Genomic DNA, 20,580 nt, shown 5'->3' with positions numbered 1-20,580 from the left:
ACCAACGTGTTTACAAAGAAGAGTTCTGAAATGCTAGAGACCAGGCATGATCCAGCCATAACCTCTGTTTCTACATAGCGACTTGATCCAAAATAGCCATTTTTTCTTTTAGAGCAGATATTCTTTAGAGTAGCAAGAGTCATCTTGCTAAAGGAGTGTTTGGAAGAGGCCAGAAGATTGGAGTATTGCCATATCATCATCACCGAGGTCCTTTTAAGACTGTTCTTGTTGTTGCTGCTGCTGCTGCATCTGTTTTTTCTTAACAGAGATGCGCTTCTTCCGAGCTGCCAGCATCTCATAGAATGGATCCACGCTCACAGCTGCCCTAAAAAATAAAAAGATATCACAAAGTTATGTTACCAGCCACAATATGGAATAGATATATATTTTTAATGTATGTATATCATATTAAAAGAGAATGCCAAACTTTTTTTTTTAAGGGACTATTCCTTTTTTCTTAATATAACAAACTCTACTTAAGCCATAATTACAAAACAACGTGCTACGTATATAATAATGAAAATAAGCCGCAGTATACTGGCCCAACCAACAGTAAGCGTCCACTGGGAAAGTAGGCCAGTAGCGTTTCTATGCGGTAATTCACTGATGATTCTTTGTGGTATTAAGAACTGTTTTACTAATTGATGATTAAAAAACTGGTACTGCACGTGAAGCAAGGCTTCTTACTTTATAGACTTTATCCACTCTTCCTTTTCTTCGGGTGTTGGTGCTGAGATTCTGTAGACATTGTGGTTGCCTTCCACTACTCTGCCATCGGCTTCGGTCTTACAGGCTTTGATAAGTTGCCCCTTGTTATTTGGAATGTAGAGCTCAAAGCAGTTCTAATGCAAGAAAACATAAAAGCAGGTGTTATTTCAACCAATATAATAAAAAAATACACATCTAACCTCTTAAAAGGGATTTTTAAACACTTCCCACTTAACCTCAACTTGGATAAATTAAGTTATTCGGAATTACTGCTTACTGGTTTGCGTGGATCTTCCACTTCCCGAATACTAAGATTCTCCAGTGGGATAATTCCTCGTGGCTCTTTATCCTGCGTATAAAAAATTACAATGTAACAACTGCTTTACAAATTGCACTTTTTTTTTTTTTTTTTTTAAAGCTGAATACACACGCAACTTACCGTGGTATATTCAAAATAATACAAACAGTTGTCAGTCAGAATAAACCAGCGCCGCTTCCATGTTTTCACTCTACCACCTGGAAAACATTTTAGGAATAAATAATTTATGATGGCTGGGGAAAAAAGTGGGCACTGCTACCCCATTAAAGAGGAGAGAACAGGTAAGCCCACAAAAGACCAGGAAACGCCCAAAATAACAGCCACAGGCTGCATTTTCTTAAACATTGCAATATGGGTAAAGTAATAAAACTATTGTATATCACAAAAACAAGTAGCAGCAGACTTAAAGAGCCAAAACCTTTAAAATAAACTATGGCTTCTGTGACGGAGGAGGGTTTCCCGATAACATTTTCAGGGAAAATGGTGTATCCACGATACATTTAGTTTTCTGTAGTTGTCTGGCTGGCAAACTTGCTGTTGGAGCTTGAATGTGTCTCAGCCTGAATGTGCTGCAGTAAAGACTCCTTTCGAATTTCAGGGGACCCAGCAGTGATCCCCACCATCAATCCTGGTTAAAAGGCGAGCCTCTCACAGAAGAATAATGGTCGGTGACCAGATTAATGACTTGAAGCCGGGGAGTGCTGGTCACCTGAAAGGAAAAGCCAGCTTGTAGCTTCTACAAAGCCGTTTTCTCAAAACTGTGGGAGGATATGGTAAAAAATAAACTGAGTTGTTAAAAAATCCATATATTTTAAAGTGTGGTGGCCCTTTAACACTGGTTTACAACAGGTGAGACTATTTAGAAGGCTGAGTGAAACATTTAGCTCTACCTACCTCCTGGGTAGTTTGTGAGCAGACGGAAGAGCAAATGTCATCAGCGGCGTAGCACATAAGGCAGGGAAAGCAGAGAAAGGGGCAAATGCCGAGGTGGGGGGGGGGGGGAAGAGAAAAAAATGGAGAGATGCAGATAACATGGGAAGGGAGGGAAGCCAGGTGGGTAAGGAGAAAGAGAAAAGGAAAAAATAAGTTACATAAACAAAAGGCGGAAAACTAGGTTCATACACATCCTCTAGGCACAGTGTGCGTTAGTGAATAATTATTATGGGGCATTACACATAGCTAAATCAGAAATTAGAAAGCATTAATTCTAAAAAATAAAAAAAAATTAACTGGTCCTACGAGTTGTTTTTCGAATAAAACAGGAAAGAAATATAGATTATTGGGCTACAAACTTTTCTTGTGAAAGCAAATTTCAGAAGGTGTGCGTGTGTGTGTGCGCGCGATGATCTAAACTGTGAAAGGGTTGTATATTAAATAACATGTCAGCTCATATTTGTTTGTGCAACAACAAGTACAAGAAAAGCAAAGTGAATGAATGGCAATTACTCTGAGATGACCATCGGGTGGCTCTGATGAGCATGAATTGCATGGTAGAGATGCACGTGAAATGACTACAAGTTGCCATTTGTGTGTCTTTCCAGTATCTCAGCCAGCATTACAAATATATTCAGTGCTGCTCATTTCTGTGTAGAAAAACAGGTTTTGAGTTGCTTGCTGAATGTGTGCAAGGTATGGACATCGCAAGTGAAGAATAGAGTAAGCATTAGTTAGGACCTTTGTCCTGTGTACAGTTGTATTGAGAGATCTGAATAAATTGCTTTCAATTTGGTTGATAACGTTTGTCGAGGTAAAACTATTAAATAGAAAGAAAAATATTTTAAAAAACCACAACTCGTATACCTATAGTTGGGAGAACATGCTGGACTCCGGTAACAGGCTGTGTGTACAGTTAAAAGGTTGATTAAGTATTATGAGCTGGTTCCTAAGGGTATTAAGCAAGCTTAATGTTTGACTTTTGCTAGAATGTTTACTGGACGTGTAATGTACATTTATACACATCTTAACAGCATATTTTATGACCGTGGTATGAAACTTTGTAATGCTATGTATATGAATTCAAATGTTCCAAAGTGGCTCCAGAGGGATGTGGTGGAATGGCAAAGGAAGGAGCAGAAAGACACAGAAATATAGAAGGTTTGAGGATGAGGATTCAAATAAATAAAAAAAAAATAAATAAATAAAAAAAAAGACAGTAGGAAAAAAGGTTTTGCTCACCCAATTTGAGGAGCCAACCTTCTCTATCTGGGTTGAAGAAGGTGTGGGTCAGGTCATTCCCATCATCCTCTGGGATCTTAAATGGCTCATTTCTGATACTGTCATACAAATTCTATGGAGAAATCAATGAATACACAACCTTTGATTAAGCACCACCGGTTATATATATATATAACTAATAAAATAAAACGGTAAAAAAAAACAAAACCCACATACACACTATACATATCTATAAAGCATCAATCATGTAACACGAGTACTGCAAGTAGAAGTACTTCACAATCTTACCTAACCTGTATGTGTTAGTTTTCTCTTTTACTGCAATGTACTCAGTGATTTAAAACAAAGTGTAGAAAGAAGAAAATATATGCAAAGCAGAAGCCTTTAACGGAGATATTTCTATGATGACAAACTGTGCATATTTGTAACAGAAAGCGAGTACAACCAAAAGCATCATCAGAACTCTTACCCTGAGCAGCTCCTCGGGAAGGTCTCCCCCATCGTTAATGCCTCTGTTCATTGAGATAAATCTCTCAAAACCGGGCTTGTCCCGAACATTGGGATTGTGCAGACTCGTGTTCAGCATAATGACCGCAAAAGACAGAACATAGCACGTGTCTGCAGAAGAGATAAAATTACAATGAAGGGTGTACCAGGAAAAAAGAAAGCTACACGAGCATATGGCAGACTCGAGCCATCACATGGACTTTGGAATCATATACACTAACATCAATAAATCTCCTTTTACAACACCTCGCTTTTAAGAGGAAAACCATCATAAAATCAAATTTGCACAACAGACTTAATTGACATAGCAATGTTGTGTAGTTCTAGGGCAGACCTGGGCAAAGCACGGCCCGCGGGCCACATCCGGCCCGCTGAATAGCTCGGACCGGCCCGCAAAGAGTGTCCTGGTGACTCACCAATGAGTCCGGTGTGTCCCCCCGCCCCGGTCACTTACCTTAAACTCCTGTGTTGGAAGCGTTTGTCTCGGGTGCCGGCGCTTTACGCTGGGCGCCGGCATATGACGTCAGACGCCGGCGATCAGCAGTGAAGCGCCGGCACCCGAGACAAACGCCTCACGCTTCCAACACAGGAGTTTAAGGTAAGTGACCGGGGCGGGGGGGGAGATCCTGAGAAGGGGGGGTTAGGGAGTTAGAGGGGAGATACTGAGAAGGGGGGTTAGGGAGGGAGGTCTTACTGTGTGTGTGTGTCTTACTGTGTTTGTGTGTGTGTGTCTTACTGTGTGTGTGTGTGTATCTCACTGTGTCTGTGTGTGTCTCACTGTGTCTGTGTGTGTCTCACTGTGTCTGTGTGTGTGTCTCACTGTGTCTGTGTGTGTGTCTCACTGTGTCTGTGTGTGTGTCTCACTGTGTCTGTGTGTGTGTCTCACTGTGTCTGTGTGTGTCTCACTGTGTCTGTGTGTGTCTCACTGTGTCTGTGTGTGTCTCACTGTGTCTGTGTGTGTCTCACTGTGTCTGTGTGTGTCTCACTGTGTCTGTGTGTGTCTCACTGTGTCTTACTGTGTCTGTGTGTGTCTTACTGTGTCTGTGTGTGTCTTACTGTGTCTGTGTGTGTCTTACTGCGTGTGTCTTACTGTGTTCATAGCTTATTCAGTTATTGTAATAAATATTTTAGCCCATTTTTTAGCTCAAAATATTTTTTCCTTTTTTTTCTCCTCTAAAATCTAGGTGCGTCTTATCAGCAGGTGCGTCTTATAGAGCGAAAAATACGGTATGCACTCCGAAGCCTTGTTCATTTTGTTCACTTCTGTGCTGTGCTAATAGTTATTCAGGCCTTACTTATTCAAGCACCTCTACCAATGACGTAGGCTTGAATAACTTTATTAAACAGCACATAAGTTAACAAAATGGACAAGGCTTCAGAGTTTGTAGTTTGTAGAGGTCTGGCCCTCTAAAACCATTCCAATTTCTCATGTGGCCCCATGGGAAAATTAATTGCCCACCCCTGTTCTAGGGTGTGAAAACAGTTTATTATTTCAAAGCAGATGACTATAGGATTCCATATTTCTGACATTAAACGCATTATTAGATTTCACTAATGATGGAAGAGGTGAGGTAAAGGTTGGGTAGACTGGATGGGCCTAATGGTTCTTATCTGCCATCACTTTCTATGTTTCTATGTTCTGTAAAATAAACTACAGTGTCCTGAATTTCACACCAACTGCCACGTCCAGAAGGCTTACCTGTAGACTGAAACACGCCAGGGTTACACATGCAGTATCTCTGCGCAAACGCTTCCATCATGCGGTCAATTTTCTGAGCCTCTCCTGGAAGGCGGAAGCTCCACAGGAATTGCCTAAACACGGCAGAGATGTGAATGGCATTAGGCTGTCCGGGCCAACAGAAGATATCCGCTTTGGACTTAGTGTTTCAACACATTGCTTAATTAGCAACTATGGTATGTTTGTCCACAATGCCATAAAACATGTTTTGGGGCTCCATTAACTAAGCCTTGAATATTAGCCACTGGGCCAACTGCTACTCTACAGATGCACTGGTCAAACTGAATGCCCATTAACTTTAAATAAAACCAAAGGCAAGCTCCATCGAATACGGCAGCATTCTACAGACATACGAGATAACCCTTCTTAACCGTAATGAAGTCAACGGTTGCATTAACACGCACTGCGAAAACATATCGAGCACGTTTGGTTGCAGCATACAGGATGGAAACAGAAAATTAACTGCATCCTCTGCGTGTCAAAAGTAATTTTGAGGTATAAATGCATAAAGAAGATACTGATTTTAAAGCTATGCTTTAATTAACCAGATGTTTCTAATAAAATTTCACACCAGTGTGATAAGATGTGTCAAATTCAGCTCACGGGGCCAACAAAAACAGACCGCACGCCACCCCTAATTTTTTGCCTATTTGGAAACCATTGCTTAACTGTGTGGTTGAAATGACCACTTCCTCCCATCACATAGCTTAAGAAGACAAGAATACCGCAGCTTTCGTGTACAACAGACGCTAACCAGATATAATCGCATTTCCTGTAACTGAACAACGTACCTGAGGGCTTGGACCAAGTTGAGGTCTGTAAACTCATGAAGGTCCACAAAAGCATGAAGAACCGCAATGTTGAAGTCCTCCCTATGTTTACAACAATGGTGAAAAAGCAATAGAGGAATATAGTAAGTTTGCATGTAGACAAAGGCACTTGAAATGTAGTTAACCAATATATACTCTATTAAGCGGAATCACGTTAGAGCCCTTGGAGCTTTTCAGGAACGTGTTTGGCCTGAAAGCCGTGGAGCTCAGGACGGAGAAGAGACAAATGCAATTGTGCAGAATCCCTCCATTCATTTAAATTGGCGACCAAATTAGAATTTAAAGTAGGAACCCAGCTATTATATGCAGGAAAGCATAGAGGGTCTCTTTAAGCACTATTTAGACAATAAATTGCACCTGTCATTAAAAGCTGAATGGCCAAGAACTGAATGGGTAAAACATTTTAATCTCCATGTAGTTTGTGTATGACAGGTCCACTAGAATTCAGATATTCTCTCTCTCAAAGATCTAAAGTGAATGTGTGTATAATGTACCTCAATATTCTTGCTTGTGTTACCCATGACCACAACTATAATTTACCTCTCTCCTAAATAGTCCCCGATGGCAGTTTTATTAAGCCCTTCACCCTTGTAAAGAAAACGTGCTATTTCTTCCGGCGTATTCCGAAGCAACTCATTCTCCTGCAGGTACGCAATGCCCTGTGTAGAGAAAATTAAAATGAAACCTTCTGGAAGGGAATTGGAAAACTTCCTTTCACATGCTTTAGATCGTGAAATGTATTACCGTGCTGTACATTAACGAATTTCATTAAATTATTTTTTTTTGACGAGAAAAAACACGTACCTTTTTAGGGTCCATGTTGAATTTCTTCCTCCCCATACCAACCTTTCGATTTCTCTGCAACGTTTTACTATAAGAAAAAAACAAAACGTAAATGAACCACAACGACCACAATCTGTACGAATAAAGATACAATATAAAAACGCAAAAATCATTAAGGTTTGCAGCAGCCTCCATGGAACCCAACGGGATGTAAAATGGATTAGGAATAATCTCCATAGCTTCACCTAATTAATACAATTACAAATTGAACAATGGGGCACATTTGTACAAAGCAGAATTGGCACTTTTATGTACTCTGCTGCAACACTTTGTCCCAGGGTTAATCTTTATAAATGATGGCCCAAACCTCTCATGAGCACCACTGAAGGGATTTGTGATGATGCCTTGCTAGAAAGTTATAGAAGGTTCCTAGCTGTATGAATGAATAATAATAATAATAATAGATGTGAACCAGTTAATGTAGCCAAAGTGATTCCCTTTAATACAAAACAATAGAAAATTGTCAGCAGTAGTACCTTCCTTCATTTGCCTCGAGGCCTTCCACCTCGTTCATGGCATCTTTCAACTCATCTCGCAGTCTCTGGATTTCTACCAGAAGTTCCTGTTTCCGACGTCTGATGTTTTCCAACTCAATACGCTCCTCAGGAGTCAGGTCTGTGGGGACTATAGAGGAAGCGAAAAACAAACAAACATTCTCATGATCCCTCAGGATATATCTGTATACAGACTGGAGACCCCCGCACTTTCCCTACAGACCAAGGTTTGTGCAGTTACTTCCAAATGACTTGGGACAGAATAATGAGATGCGCCCCGACAACAACTATAGATGTGGCCTACTATCTGTTACTCTTACTATAAATGGAGGTTGGAAGTGCTTTGTTACTAGTGAATAATTATAATTTGTACCTAAACAACAATTTCCTCCAAAAACGTGGAGAGATGTGGCTTGTGTGCACGTATTTACACGTATCGAGTTTAATTATTCATTATAAATATATATTAAAAGAACCCAACATTGGTCCTAGCAGTATAAATCCAACCACAAACTAAAAGCTTCAAAATATATAACGTTCATATAACAAAATAAAATAGATTTTTTTCTATTTCCGAAAGAAAACCTCCCCTTGCCTCTCAAAAACAAGAATACATCAGGGAACAGAGTTTGGAGGTCTCCATGCAATAAGCAACTGGACCTCGGCTCCAATAAAGACAGCGGATTACAACGTTGCGTGTGACGTGAATGGATTAGCAAACTCAAATCAATACACCCCGCTTATTACTGCATTCAGCTACAGCTGGGACGGCGAGAAACACGCTAAATGCGACACTTAAGCCGTCAGCAGTCACATAAAAATGAAAAGCACACAAAAAGAGCTTACGGGCGAGATTTTATTTCACGTTATTGCATTTCCAGGGTAGCAGAAACAGGAATTTCGGCTCTCATTCTTCATTTTGCAAAGCGAAGAAGGGGGACATTCACGCCCAATTATTTTTGCTCGCTAAATGGAGCGCTGTAGTAGTTTTCATTCCTTGACTTCGCTATATATTATGAAGGTCCAATCACACAGAGCTTCTGCTGGCCCTGAATAATGTACAGTTTTTTTTTTTAAAGTCTTACACATTGAAATATACATTCTACAGAGCCAGCTCAGTCCTTCTTGATGGATAAGCTTACTAGTGCCGACTCTTCACAGATAACCGTTTTTAGTGAATAAATCCCAGACCCATAAAGTTTGAGGCAATGCACTAAATACCCATCTTCACGACAATTCCAGAAGTAAAGACTGGCGTTGAACGGTTATTTTGAATAACACATTTAAGATGTATGCCAGTAGGACAAACATTCTGCCACTAATTCCACTGCATATTTGGAAAGCATACTTGGCCAGCTGACTATAAGGAATTCAAGCACATGGTCATGTAATATCATCGTACGCTTGGCTGCCTCGTTAAGGGAGGGCTGAGGAGCATAAATTGTTGGTATCCAACTGGTTGCTTTCTGGGACAGCAACAGGAAGTGGAGTTATTTTCTGAACCTACGACAAAACAAAATTCCCGGGATTTGGCGGCGGATAAAAGTCCATTTGTTTTCGACTTGTTATAATATACGAAACAGGATTTAATTCATTACTTCAAATTAATCTTAGAGAGACCACCAAATGACATCATTTGCTTGCATCTCTACTACACACATTGTCATCTATTCGACCCAAACCTATAAAACTGCAATATTTGGAGAATTACTGCATTCATATCCATGACTATATAGCTGAAGTGAGCTGCTAAATGTAATCCACTAATCAAATACCACATTAAAATGTTAATATAAATTTTTTTTAAAACAAAAACCACAAACTTTGATTGTGGTTTATATCACGATTAAAGCCGGAGCTCTAGTAAAATACCCCCCAAAAACGGTAAATTAGATAGCAGGGGTACGCTACGTCTACTGGGGCCAAGCTACAGACCAGCAGTTATGTGAAACAAGATGTCAGAGGGATAATCGAAGCATTGTTGGAGGGAGAAAAAACCCTACAATGCATTATATGAAAGCAAAATGCTAATTAACTCTGACCTCATACTTCAAATATCAGTCTAATAAATGGTTTCCACAAAGGAATCTTTATTATACAGTAATCTGCTTTGGATTTCCGGCAACGCCAGCTTCTTATAACTGCCCGCGTAATGTTGGAAGAAATTGGCATAGTCTTGGTAAACGGCTGAAAAGCAAAAGTTTCTCGGTTACTTGTAAACTTCTCGTTGCTTATTGGCTGTATACACTACTGTTCAAAAGTTTGGAGCCACTTAAAGATCCTCGTTTTCTGATAGAAAAGCACATTTTGTTCATTACAATAACATGAAACGGATCAGAAATCCAGAACATTGTAAATGAATGCGTTGTAAATTAATTTTGAAGCTAATTTTGATTTAATGGAATATCTTCATAGGTGTACAGAGGTCCTTTACTACGCCCATCACTCCTGTTTTCCAATGGCCCTTTATCACGCCCATCACTCCTGTGCTCCAATGGTCCTTCATCACTCCCGTGTTCCAAAGGCCCTTTATCACACCCATCACTCCTGTGCTCCAATGGGCCATTATCACGCCCATCACTAATTAATATTTTGGAATAACCAAGACCTATCAGAGGGTAAATAAATGTAAGGGTCTGTATAAAAAGGAACGGTGACCTATAAAGGCTTTGCGTTATATTAAAGTTTTCAGCGTGATACTTTAAACATGGTAGCTTTGGAGCCCATGATAGCGGATCTTTCATTCAGCTATAAAGAACTATTGGCAACAGTCTGACAGGAAGGAGAGATCCAGTACTTTATGGCAAACTAAGCACCAGTATCGGTAAAGATCTTATTAAAGGGACACTCTTGGGTCCCAGATGTCCTTATTGATAAAGAATGCATATTTTGTATGAATTTTGGAGAAGCTCAAGCTCTAGTGTAACACCCCACAGTGGCAATATTTTCACTCCAATGATCAGTGTAACTAAAATGCCCCAATTCATAATAATGGCAGCACTTTCTGTGCATGTTCACGGGGGTCCCAGTAGCCCCCACTCCTGAAAGCCCTTGCCAAACCAGAAGCAGACTGGCAGGGAGAAGATTACATGGGTGTTCAGCAGAAAGGAGATGTATTCAGCTGAAGGCACCTCGGAGCTGGTGGGGCAGGGAAAAAGGGAAATACATAGGGTAGACTCCCCCCCCCCCCCAAATGTACTTGCAAATAGGAAAACACACAGCTACCATATGCATTTAAATCTTTATTTAGGAGCTGTTGAACCATTTCAAGAATGTTACTTCAACATACGGATTTTTCGTACATTCCGTGCTAACGTAACATTCCAATGAGTGACAGTTTCTTTTACTTTTTAGATTCACATCCCCCGAGTGAACAAATCTGACACAGGTTTAGCCACCATGAGTCACTGCCTTTAGGAAGGGTTGCAGGAATGCTAGTTCCTGGCATGAGTAGCACAATTTACTTGGGAAGGATGTAGACAGGAACCGTCTTACTAAGAGGACAAAAACTTTAAGACCAGACAGATTTTAGAGAACGTTGAATGAGAAAACAAATCCGGTTTTCTGCGTATGCAAAATGGAGGTCTAGAAAAGTACAAGGACCAAGTCGCAGGATGATTCTTTTCTGCCCTATATTATACGCCTTATGAAACGCCGCACTAGGGTGTTCTAATAAGCTTAAGACAGTTTAAGGCAACTCAGGTGGTCCGATAGCTCCGAGACTACTTTGGGTAATAACTCTTCAGGGTATTTTACACACGTAAAAAGGGAGGAAAAATAGCAGATATGAAGCCGTCTCCCACCATAGACCGTTGGATGCCGTAACATTGGATTGCCTGTGCAATCTCATGCAATCCTTCTCGACTGCTTCATTATTTCAATAGAACCCCGCTATGACTTACACGCTGCCTTGTGCTAGCTTTATACAAGACTCATTGTATTCGCCATCACAAAATTACAACTGTAGTTCTTGATGGACATTGAAAAATTCCTGCAGCCAACAAGCTCCTTCACAGAAAAGGATGGCCACTGTCATTACATTCAAAACAATAGGATATTGGTTAAATTATAGGAAATCTGGTGCTTTCCAGCATATTTCTGGGAGAATAAAGCAATCTTCATTCAAGGTGCCCTCTGTCGCCATCCCATCACCTTTCTGCCCTAACCTAGATCCAATCGTGTTTTGTTGCCTTGTAAGATGGCCTACATTACATTTATATAGCACCAGCAGGTTCCATAGCGCTGTAACAGTGGGGGACGGTGACGATATTCGATCAATTAAAAAGCCTACCGGTTGAGAAGGAGAAGAGGGCACCGGTGTTTATGGGCCTCATTAGGTGAACGGAAGCAAATCAATTTGAAGAATCATCGTCTTCTCCAACCTGCTCCATCTACAGGAGATCTCAGGCTTTTCTGGCACAGAGAGTGCTCTACAGAACATGTTAGGGCCATATCCGAGCCCATTTTATTTAATATTAAGAGTTTCCAAAAGTATAAACTCTTTCCCATGACGGTGCATTTAAATGAGGAATGAAAATGGCTCTGGAGTTCTGCAGCTTCTTGGGGGTGATGTATCATCGTACTCATGGCTTGTAAGGGCACCTTTGAGTCACAGCAAGGCAGGAGAACATAGTTTGGAGGTTTTTTTTGTTTGTTTGTTTTTTTTACTTACTGAAAATTCTTCTAACATGTTTGCAGAACACCAGACATTTTTACTTCATTTTTGTCCCCCAGCTCTTTGTGCTCTTTTAGATGGCTCCACAATACATAACCTTGATTAACCCGGGTATTTTTTTTTTTTTTTATAACGGAGGCTTTGTTTGACAAGAGACTTACTCCGCATAATTCCCATTATATAAAGCATTATCCAATTCATAATACCAAGAACAGGCTTGTGTTTGGAACAAGGTTTTCAAAATTGCCAAGATCTAACAAAGCCTTTGAATTCCTCGCAGGGTATAATTTAGAAAACGCCAGAGAAAAACGCTCCCATGTGGGCTGCCTGTTCCGAGCGCATGGAAACAACGTAACGGAGGAATCAGGTTAATGGGATTATTAAAGCCATGTTTCTTAACATTGTTACATATCACGCTGATTATGTATGATGCTTTCCGTTAATAAGAGACCACAGGTTGTCACGAGACATTATCTCCTCAACGGCTGCCATCCGCAAATACAATGCATTGTTCTTTTAGTTCATTTGTCTCTCTGTATTTTCAGGGTCTTTTGAAAACCTTTCGACGACTGGTTTAAAAATCCTTTGGAAGTCAGGCACTTGTACTTTTGACCAGTGACCTGATGTCTTCTATGACATGTAGAGACCACCCATGAGCTCAACATACATCATATACATTGCACCTCAGAAAAAATTAAATCACATCGCCATGAGGTTATTAAACACAATCCTCAACACATCCAGTTATTAACTCGACTGATATTTACGGGTGGACTTCTGTTAAAAGGTTGGGCAGCGACCAAAATGAACTCTCCAGCTGATGCTGAATCGAAGCCCCTGGATCGTAACGACATCTGGAAAGCCATCATGTGGCAATCCCCACTATTCACATAGTGGTCCCAGTAAGGGGTGGCATTTGACAATGTATGGCACACAAAGAAAGATTTGTCAGACAAAGTGGGGAATCCACATATCTACAATCGGGGAACGCGCGTACATTGAAAGGGCCATAAAGAATTATTCAGCAGCAGCTGCACATAATCACATTCATAAAATCGCAAACTTCATCAACCCTCTGCTCATTTCTTAATGCCAATAAAAGTTCCTGTGTTTTATGAATCACAACAGATTAAACAGTAATCATTTCTGTTTTGCACAGCCCCAGGGAGTCTGAAAGAATATTAGGCAACAAAGTACTCTTCTTCGCACATCTACAAAACATACGGCTTTGTCTATCCGAAACCACAGGCAACAGCAAAAGCACCGACAAAATAAAATATAGAGTATAAATGTCATATACCTCTCACTAAATAATGTGTATTAACTCCATTGATAGTTCCATAATGACCCTAGCATTCACACTTACCAGTGGAGTTATACAGGAACATGGCCAACCTGGGATGGCGTGTTGCTTCTGCCAACATTAATAAGCCACAGGAGCATCTAGTGGCACCGCAGCTCTCACACTCCCATACACGCTTCATTTCTAAGATCACGCGACCAGCTGACCTGCTAATATCTAGGTATGATATGTAATGTATACCATAATTCACCATGTGGTATCAAGCGTCAGCCTCTGTCACTAGAAGCCTTTGCCGGTATTCTCCATTCAAGCAAAGCAGCTCCTACCGCCAATGTCTTCTACTACAACTAAAACCGGTGACAATCAGTGATAACGATTGTGTGTATCACACAGACAACACAACCATGATCCCCCTAAATAAAACACAGGAGGCTTACAACAGATGGCATGTTCTCCTAGCTGTAAAGAATGAAAAGCAAATGTCAACGGCAACCCGGCTGTCGGGCGTACATCACAAGATATGATCTGTACAGTTTCTGGGACATTTTCATATACGATCACAGCCCAATTCCTTCCTTCCTACTGAAGTGCTGCTGGATTTCCTGTTTCCCTATATCAGCCATGGAGGGAAATGGCAGCTTTATCTTGCTATCAGTGGTTTCACCTATAGAAATCTATATAGACTGTCTTTCTCCTCAGGTATGTCCAGCAACATGACTGAACCGGTAAGACTACCCCTGCTTGAACGCAGATGAGCCAATCCATGGCACGAATTTGCCCCAATGTAATCCTTGATACCCAGTATAACACAGAACGCAGCCTCTTATACCCCCCTATGAATACAACCGCCTTTCCCAACCCCCTTTCACCTAGCATATCAGTAACACCCCCCCCCCCAGGACAAAATGGAACATCCCAGGGGCCACATTCCCATTCCAAGGCCTACTCAAATGTACGCAGGCGTTCGAACGTTAACTGCCCACGAGAGCGGATTCAGTCAGTAGTGCAGTATGTCTAAGCTACGTCCCCTGATCGACCGGAATACCCCACTCACCGCAAACCGTGTCCTCCATGCTGACGGGGGTGGTGCGCCCGGTCAGTGCGTAACCCACGGCTACAGGCAGCTTTCCTACGTCAGTTATCACTATACGACAAGCAATACGTTAAGCACTGGTCCGTCTATGTCCCCTCAGCGCTTCAACCGGTTACCACTCATAGGGTAACCCACCCAGATACCCCTTCTTCTAAACCCCGCCTACTGCTTCCATAGCAGCAAAACTCAACCCCGCCCTCCGTGGTTAAAGCGCTTGACGGATAACTGGAACACCAATCAGCCCTCGACTGTAAAAATTGTTGAGGTGGGCAGATGAGCGGGGCTGGGATTGAGTCTCGCGAACTCTTTGTTTCCAGGATGTCCGTTTTTAGTTGACTGGCAGCCCGCATGTCCAATTGGAACGTACGTTTCCTTGTAGGGGCGTGGCGTAACGTTAATTGACGGCTTTTAGAGCCAATAGAATTTAGACTTTTTTTTCAGAGGCGCACTCAGTCGTTGTTTGAGGCGGGAACATGATCAGATAGCTGCTAATGGAGTGTATCGTAAATACCAGAGCGATTATCTAGTACGGGTTTTGCAATAAGAGTTTACCGGCAACGGGAGTTAGCGCCGGGAAATATAAGTTAAGAATAATTTTAACAGGTTTGCTGAGGCGGTCGTGTGTAGTATGCTTCAGGGTAGTGGGTGAAAACCGGAAATGTGCCAGAAGCAGAAGGATTCCATAATGGTGCGAGAAACAGCGCAATCTACATTCTGGGCAAAAAGCTGCGGAGCACGAAAGGAATGTCATGTAAAGAGAGGCTGCTTCGAGAACAGCTTATTGTGGGGGTTAATTGTTACAACCTTTTCTGGGCAGGTTGCAGACGTATTTACCCCTGCTGCTAACCTAGGCCCGACCCAGGAAAACACCCTCAGCTCCGTCTTCTTCATCTTCCAACAGAGCGCCGCGATATGACATCATGTTCTGGCTTAAAGAAGCGCAGCTAGTTATGTACAGGCCTCCATAGTGTGATAGTGATGTCCGGATCATGAACGAATCGTTCATTTGATCCGGTTCTTTTTAGTGATCCAGATGAATCGGTTCAGTAGACTGAACGATTCATTTGTAGCGGTTCAGTCTGTGAATCATTCAGCTGTAACCTGATCCTAGAGCTGTGAGTCATCTGCAGAGCACTCAGACACAGATTCTGGGGTCAGGTTACAGCTCATTAATTCACAGAGGAACGATGACTTATAGAGTCAGAGACTCGTTCAATGATTCGAATGATCCGAAGACTCAAATGATTCGAATCTTACAAGGATCCGAATCTTACAGAGAATATTACTGATACCATACTTTTATAAATAAATACATTAATAATGTTCACACTGCCCCCAGGATTTAGATTCCCCTAAGTTTGCCCCCCTTTACCTATAACTGCACCTACAGTTAACTTTATTAAATTAATTAAATTAACCCTCAGTCATCAGCGTAAAATTAACCCTTATACCCCATCAACCATAACTGCCCCTGAAATTAACTGTAAAGATCCCATTAACCATAACAGCCCCTGAAATTAACCCTAAAGACCCCATTAACCATAACGGCCCCTGAAATTAACCCTAAATACTCCATTAACCATAACTGCCCCTAAATTAATTGCATGTACTCCAGATAAATTGCCTAATAAATTGGTATGGTTGATGGGGTCTTTAGTGTTAATTTAGGGGCAGTTATGCTTAATGGGGTGTTTAGGGTTAATTTGGGGGCAGTTATGCTTAACGGGGTGTTTAGGGTTAATTTAGGGGCAGTTATGCTTAATGGGGTGTTTAGGGTTAATTTGGGGGCAGTTATGCTTAACGGGGTGTTTAGGGTTAATTTAGGGGCAGTTATGCTTAATGGGGTCTTTAGTGTTAATTTGGGGGCAGTTATGCTTAATGGGGTGTTAAGGGTTAATTTTAGGGGCAGTCATGGTTGATGGGGTGTTTAGGGTTAATTTAATTAATTTAATAAAGTTAGCTTAAGGTGCAGTTGCAGGTAAAGGGGAATGTAAATCCTGGGGGCAGTGATTATTAATGTATTTATTTATAACAGTATGGTGATATTATCTGACTGATTCGAATCCCAATGAAGGCAGAGAGTCGTTCAAAGATCCGGATCTTACAGTGATCCGGATCACTGTAAGATTCGGATCTCTGTAAGATCCGAATCTTTGAACGACTCTCTGCCTTCATTGACATCACTGGAGGCAGGGGGGAGGATTCATAATGAAAGGGGCGGGGCCAATCGTTAGTGTGCCTGCACGGAGTTACTGGAAAACAGTAACTCCTGTGAGTCACACTGAGTGATCCGACGATTCGGATCATGAATCGGATCATTTCAGTGAACGAATCGAAATGATCCGATTCACTTTAATGATCCGAACTTCCCATCACTATAGTGTGAGAGGGCAGCGGGACCTTAGGAGGTCTGATCTGCTGCCCCCCCCCCCATATGTTTTGCTACAAGGTACTGCCACTCCCCTGGACCCACCACCCAGGCCTAGTCTCTACTACATTGACAGGGCTGTGTCGTAGTGTATAGCCCCTAGAGTGCTGTCCGGCTATGTAGGTAATCTACATAGGGTCCACAAAGCGGCAATTCTGACCCTGTCCTAAGTAATTGCACAAGGTGATTGCTCAGGCCATTTTTTAGGTGGCACTGCGGGAGTTATTTTGAATTTATTTAATTTGGTGTGCCAGCATTGCAAGGGCCCTAATCGCGCCAGTCTTTGAAAACCACACCAATGTTACCACCAATTCAAAGTCAAGTAGATTGGTCTGTATAGCTTAAGAGTTGTCTCAATCTTTATTGGAGGGACATAGTCCTATTTAACCTTGCCACATTACCAATTCTCCTCATGTGGTTTTCAAAATGGTCAGAAGTGGTAAAAAGTTTAAACAGTGATGGGCATAAAGCTATCCGTAATCTAAGACAAGGACTAAGGTTTCATTTACACCTGGAAGAATGTACCCAATGGTTCTTATCTGCTGTTGATGTCATAACGTTCTAGTGGCAATGCCATAAAGAAAAGGTCAAAACGGGATTAAAAATTACTTTCAGATCATACTTAATATCTTTTTAATTTTTAAATCGATCTTTTGCATCATATTTAAGATCTGTCAAGATGTTTGTATGTCCCTCTGTGGTGTCATAATGTCGTAATAATGATGTATATTTGTTATTACATCATAAGATCTTTTGCTTGTGCCATCATAAAGTTATCCTTGTGTTGTTATGTAAACATAAAAAATATTTTGATTATGATATGGTAATCAAAAAATTCTTGAAATCTTTTTAATAACTTTTTCATAATAGTATTCTATTATCCTTAAGACTTCTGAAAACTTTTGATTGTGACATCATAATGGTGTCCTTCTGTTATCATTATGACATCATAATAAAATCTTGATTTTGACTTCATAATGTTGTTGTTTTATTATAAATGACAGCTTGAAATCCCTTTAATGTTTTTGGATTGTGACATCACAATGACATTGACTGACTTATGACATCATAAAAAAAATGTTGATTTGACATAATAGCATCATTGCATTATCATTATTATGTCATAAGAAGATCATTTGGTTTTGACATAATTAGATTTCTTAAGTGTGACATAATGGTATAATTTTATTATCATTTAGACATTCGATCTTTTGATTGTGACATCATAATGCTATCATTGTGTTGTTATGTAAACATAAAAAATATTTTGTTTCATCATAGTATAATTTTATTATAATTATGACATCATAATAGGATCTTGTCATTGTGAAATAATGGTATCATTGTGTAATCATTATAACATAAGATCTTTTGATTGTGACATCATAATGCTAACATTGTGTTAATATGTAATCCTAAAAAATATTTTGATTGTGACATTGTATCATTTTATTTTAATTATGACATCATAGTAGGATCTTGTCATTGTGAAATGGTGTCGTGTTTTCATTATGACATCGATGTTTTAACCCCTTCGTTACCAGTGACATACCAGGTACGCCATGCCCCCCATGGAGCGATTCTGTAGGCTCAAAAACATGACTTATCATGCATGTGGGGGTATTGCTGTACTCGGGGGGGGGGCATTGCTGAACACAAATCAAGGCCTATTTTGTTCTTTCACATATCCACTCAGAAAAATAAACATGGTGAAACTACAAAGTGGATGTGAAAATAGTTTTTTTTTCTGTTAAACTAACTTTGGAAGGCGTTCGTGTGGAATCAGCTACATGGGACAGGCCAATATGCCCCTAACTAGATTCCCTGAGCTGTCTAGTCTTTGGAAATTCATAGTCTCAGGGGGTTGAAATGAAGTATGGGACATCTACTGTGTCTTAAACGAGACCTGGACCCAACAAACTGATCCAAATTCCATGTTTGAAAACCGTAATGCGCATGTTCCAATTTTGAATCCGCAGAGACATACCCGTGTGGGGTATTCCTGTACTCAGGGGGTGGGGGGTTCACATACCCAAAGAACACACATTGCTGAAATACTGTGTTTGAATAGAATGGGTTTGTTAAAAATCAAATTTTACTGCAATGTTTAGGACAGACTGGCACTAAAATTGTAAAATCAAAAGTATCAAAATGCCCCTAGTAAAATATTGGGATGGCAACTTTCAAAAATATATACTTTTGTTTAGCTATTGGGGCTAAAAAAATCTTGTTTAGAAACAGTGATGCGCGTCATTCATATTTAACCCTGTAAGTACCAAAATAAATGAAAATACCAGGCATATGTTTTAAACTTTTACTTTAAAACTTTTACTTTTAATACTTTTAAAGTTTTTTTTGGGAATTGCACTGCTTATATATACTTTTTATGGGAGAAACTAGCTATTTTTCATACCAAATAATAATATATATATATATATATATATATATATATATATATATTCAATTATTTCAGAAGAAAGCCCTACTTGTGCGGAAAAAATAATGGCATCATAATAATGGCATCATTGTATTATAATTATGACATCATAATGGTATTATATTTTGATATCACAATAAGATCTCTTGATTGTGATATTATAATAGTATCACTGGAATTATAACTCCTTATACAAGGGTGGCTGGTCCATCCCTGACAATGACACTTTTATCTCCTGTATAATATACTCTAACTCCCTCTAGATTGTCAGTGTCATGGAAGCTTCACGTATTTCCCATTATAGATGGTGGACCCCTGGATTGCATTACATACTTCCAGCAGACGACAGTGGGCACTGATTGCAGTGCAATATCTGGTTCCCTTGCTTGGATTTATGTGTAAGTACACATTACCTGATTACAGGTACAGGGTGGCAACAGCGAGAGAGCCAGAGCTCTCTAGATCCCAGTTTCCCCCTTCCTCCTGCCTGTCTGACCAATATTATTGGTTCTGATGGCAGGATTGTGTAAGTTGGTGTTGGTTGCATAATTTGCATATGATCTGCATATTGCGTTTCACATATGGTGTAATGCATGCTGGTCGTAACTCAAAGCAAGCCTATTGAAAGGCTCTTGGAGGCTGGTGGTGATTGTTTCCTCAACAAAGTTCCTGTTTTAACTCAAAATGGACAGAGTAAAGCACGCAGTGATATACAAGGAAGAGAGGCAAAGGCGTGCCTGATATCCCTACCATGCTGAGGGCCTTTTTTGTGTGCCACTGGGTGCGTAGGACTCTCAGAGACGTAGTGAAAGACTCTGCTGGAAACTCCATGTCTCGCTTCTTCCTACTGCCCCTGTGGAGGCAGCTCAAGTGGGACAGCTTCGTCCCTTTAAAATTGGACTTTGCCCTGGTTCTACTCAGATGTGGGCAAATTTGTAAGGGAGCACCAACTGGAGGGAGTTAAACCAGACCTGTGGTCATCCCGTGTGATCCACAAGCTCATCAGAGCCAAAGACACTATTCAGAACAT

The 20,580-nt window shown here is 40.6% G+C and overlaps 1 protein-coding gene across 1 annotated transcript; it reads right to left on the bottom strand.

The window, feature by feature from the left end:
* Positions 1-213: 213 nt before the first annotated feature.
* Positions 214-14,307, bottom strand: LOC149286299 (cytohesin-2-like). Its single transcript, XM_089494218.1, has 12 exons — positions 14,277-14,307; positions 7,597-7,744; positions 7,082-7,148; positions 6,818-6,936; positions 6,239-6,319; positions 5,409-5,521; positions 3,672-3,820; positions 3,203-3,314; positions 1,148-1,224; positions 986-1,057; positions 688-842; positions 214-325 (listed from the first exon to the last, which is right to left on the bottom strand). The coding sequence occupies exons 1-12, from the start codon at positions 14,305-14,307 to the stop codon at positions 214-216; spliced, it is 1,236 nt and encodes a 411-aa protein (XP_089350344.1).
* Positions 14,308-20,580: the final 6,273 nt, after the last annotated feature.

Source organism: Sceloporus occidentalis, unplaced genomic scaffold, assembly GCF_023333645.1.
Source record: "Sceloporus occidentalis isolate IW3139 unplaced genomic scaffold, rSceOcc1.0.p SCAF_70, whole genome shotgun sequence".
NCBI lineage: Eukaryota > Metazoa > Chordata > Lepidosauria > Squamata > Phrynosomatidae > Sceloporus > Sceloporus occidentalis.
Note: the sequence above shows the minus strand (reverse complement) of the source record. Positions and strands in the feature narration are given on the sequence as shown.

Excerpts from the sequence above, each read along its gene's own strand:
- LOC149286299 (XM_089494218.1), bottom strand. The coding sequence starts at position 14,307 with ATGTTGCTGGACATACCTGAGGAGAAAGACA. Across the intron at positions 5,522-6,238 it reads AACTTGGTCCAAGCCCTCAG|GCAATTCCTGTGGAGCTTCC; the intron begins GTACGTTGTTCA and ends TGCCGTGTTTAG. Across the intron at positions 3,821-5,408 it reads TGGCGTGTTTCAGTCTACAG|ACACGTGCTATGTTCTGTCT; the intron begins GTAAGCCTTCTG and ends TCTCTTCTGCAG.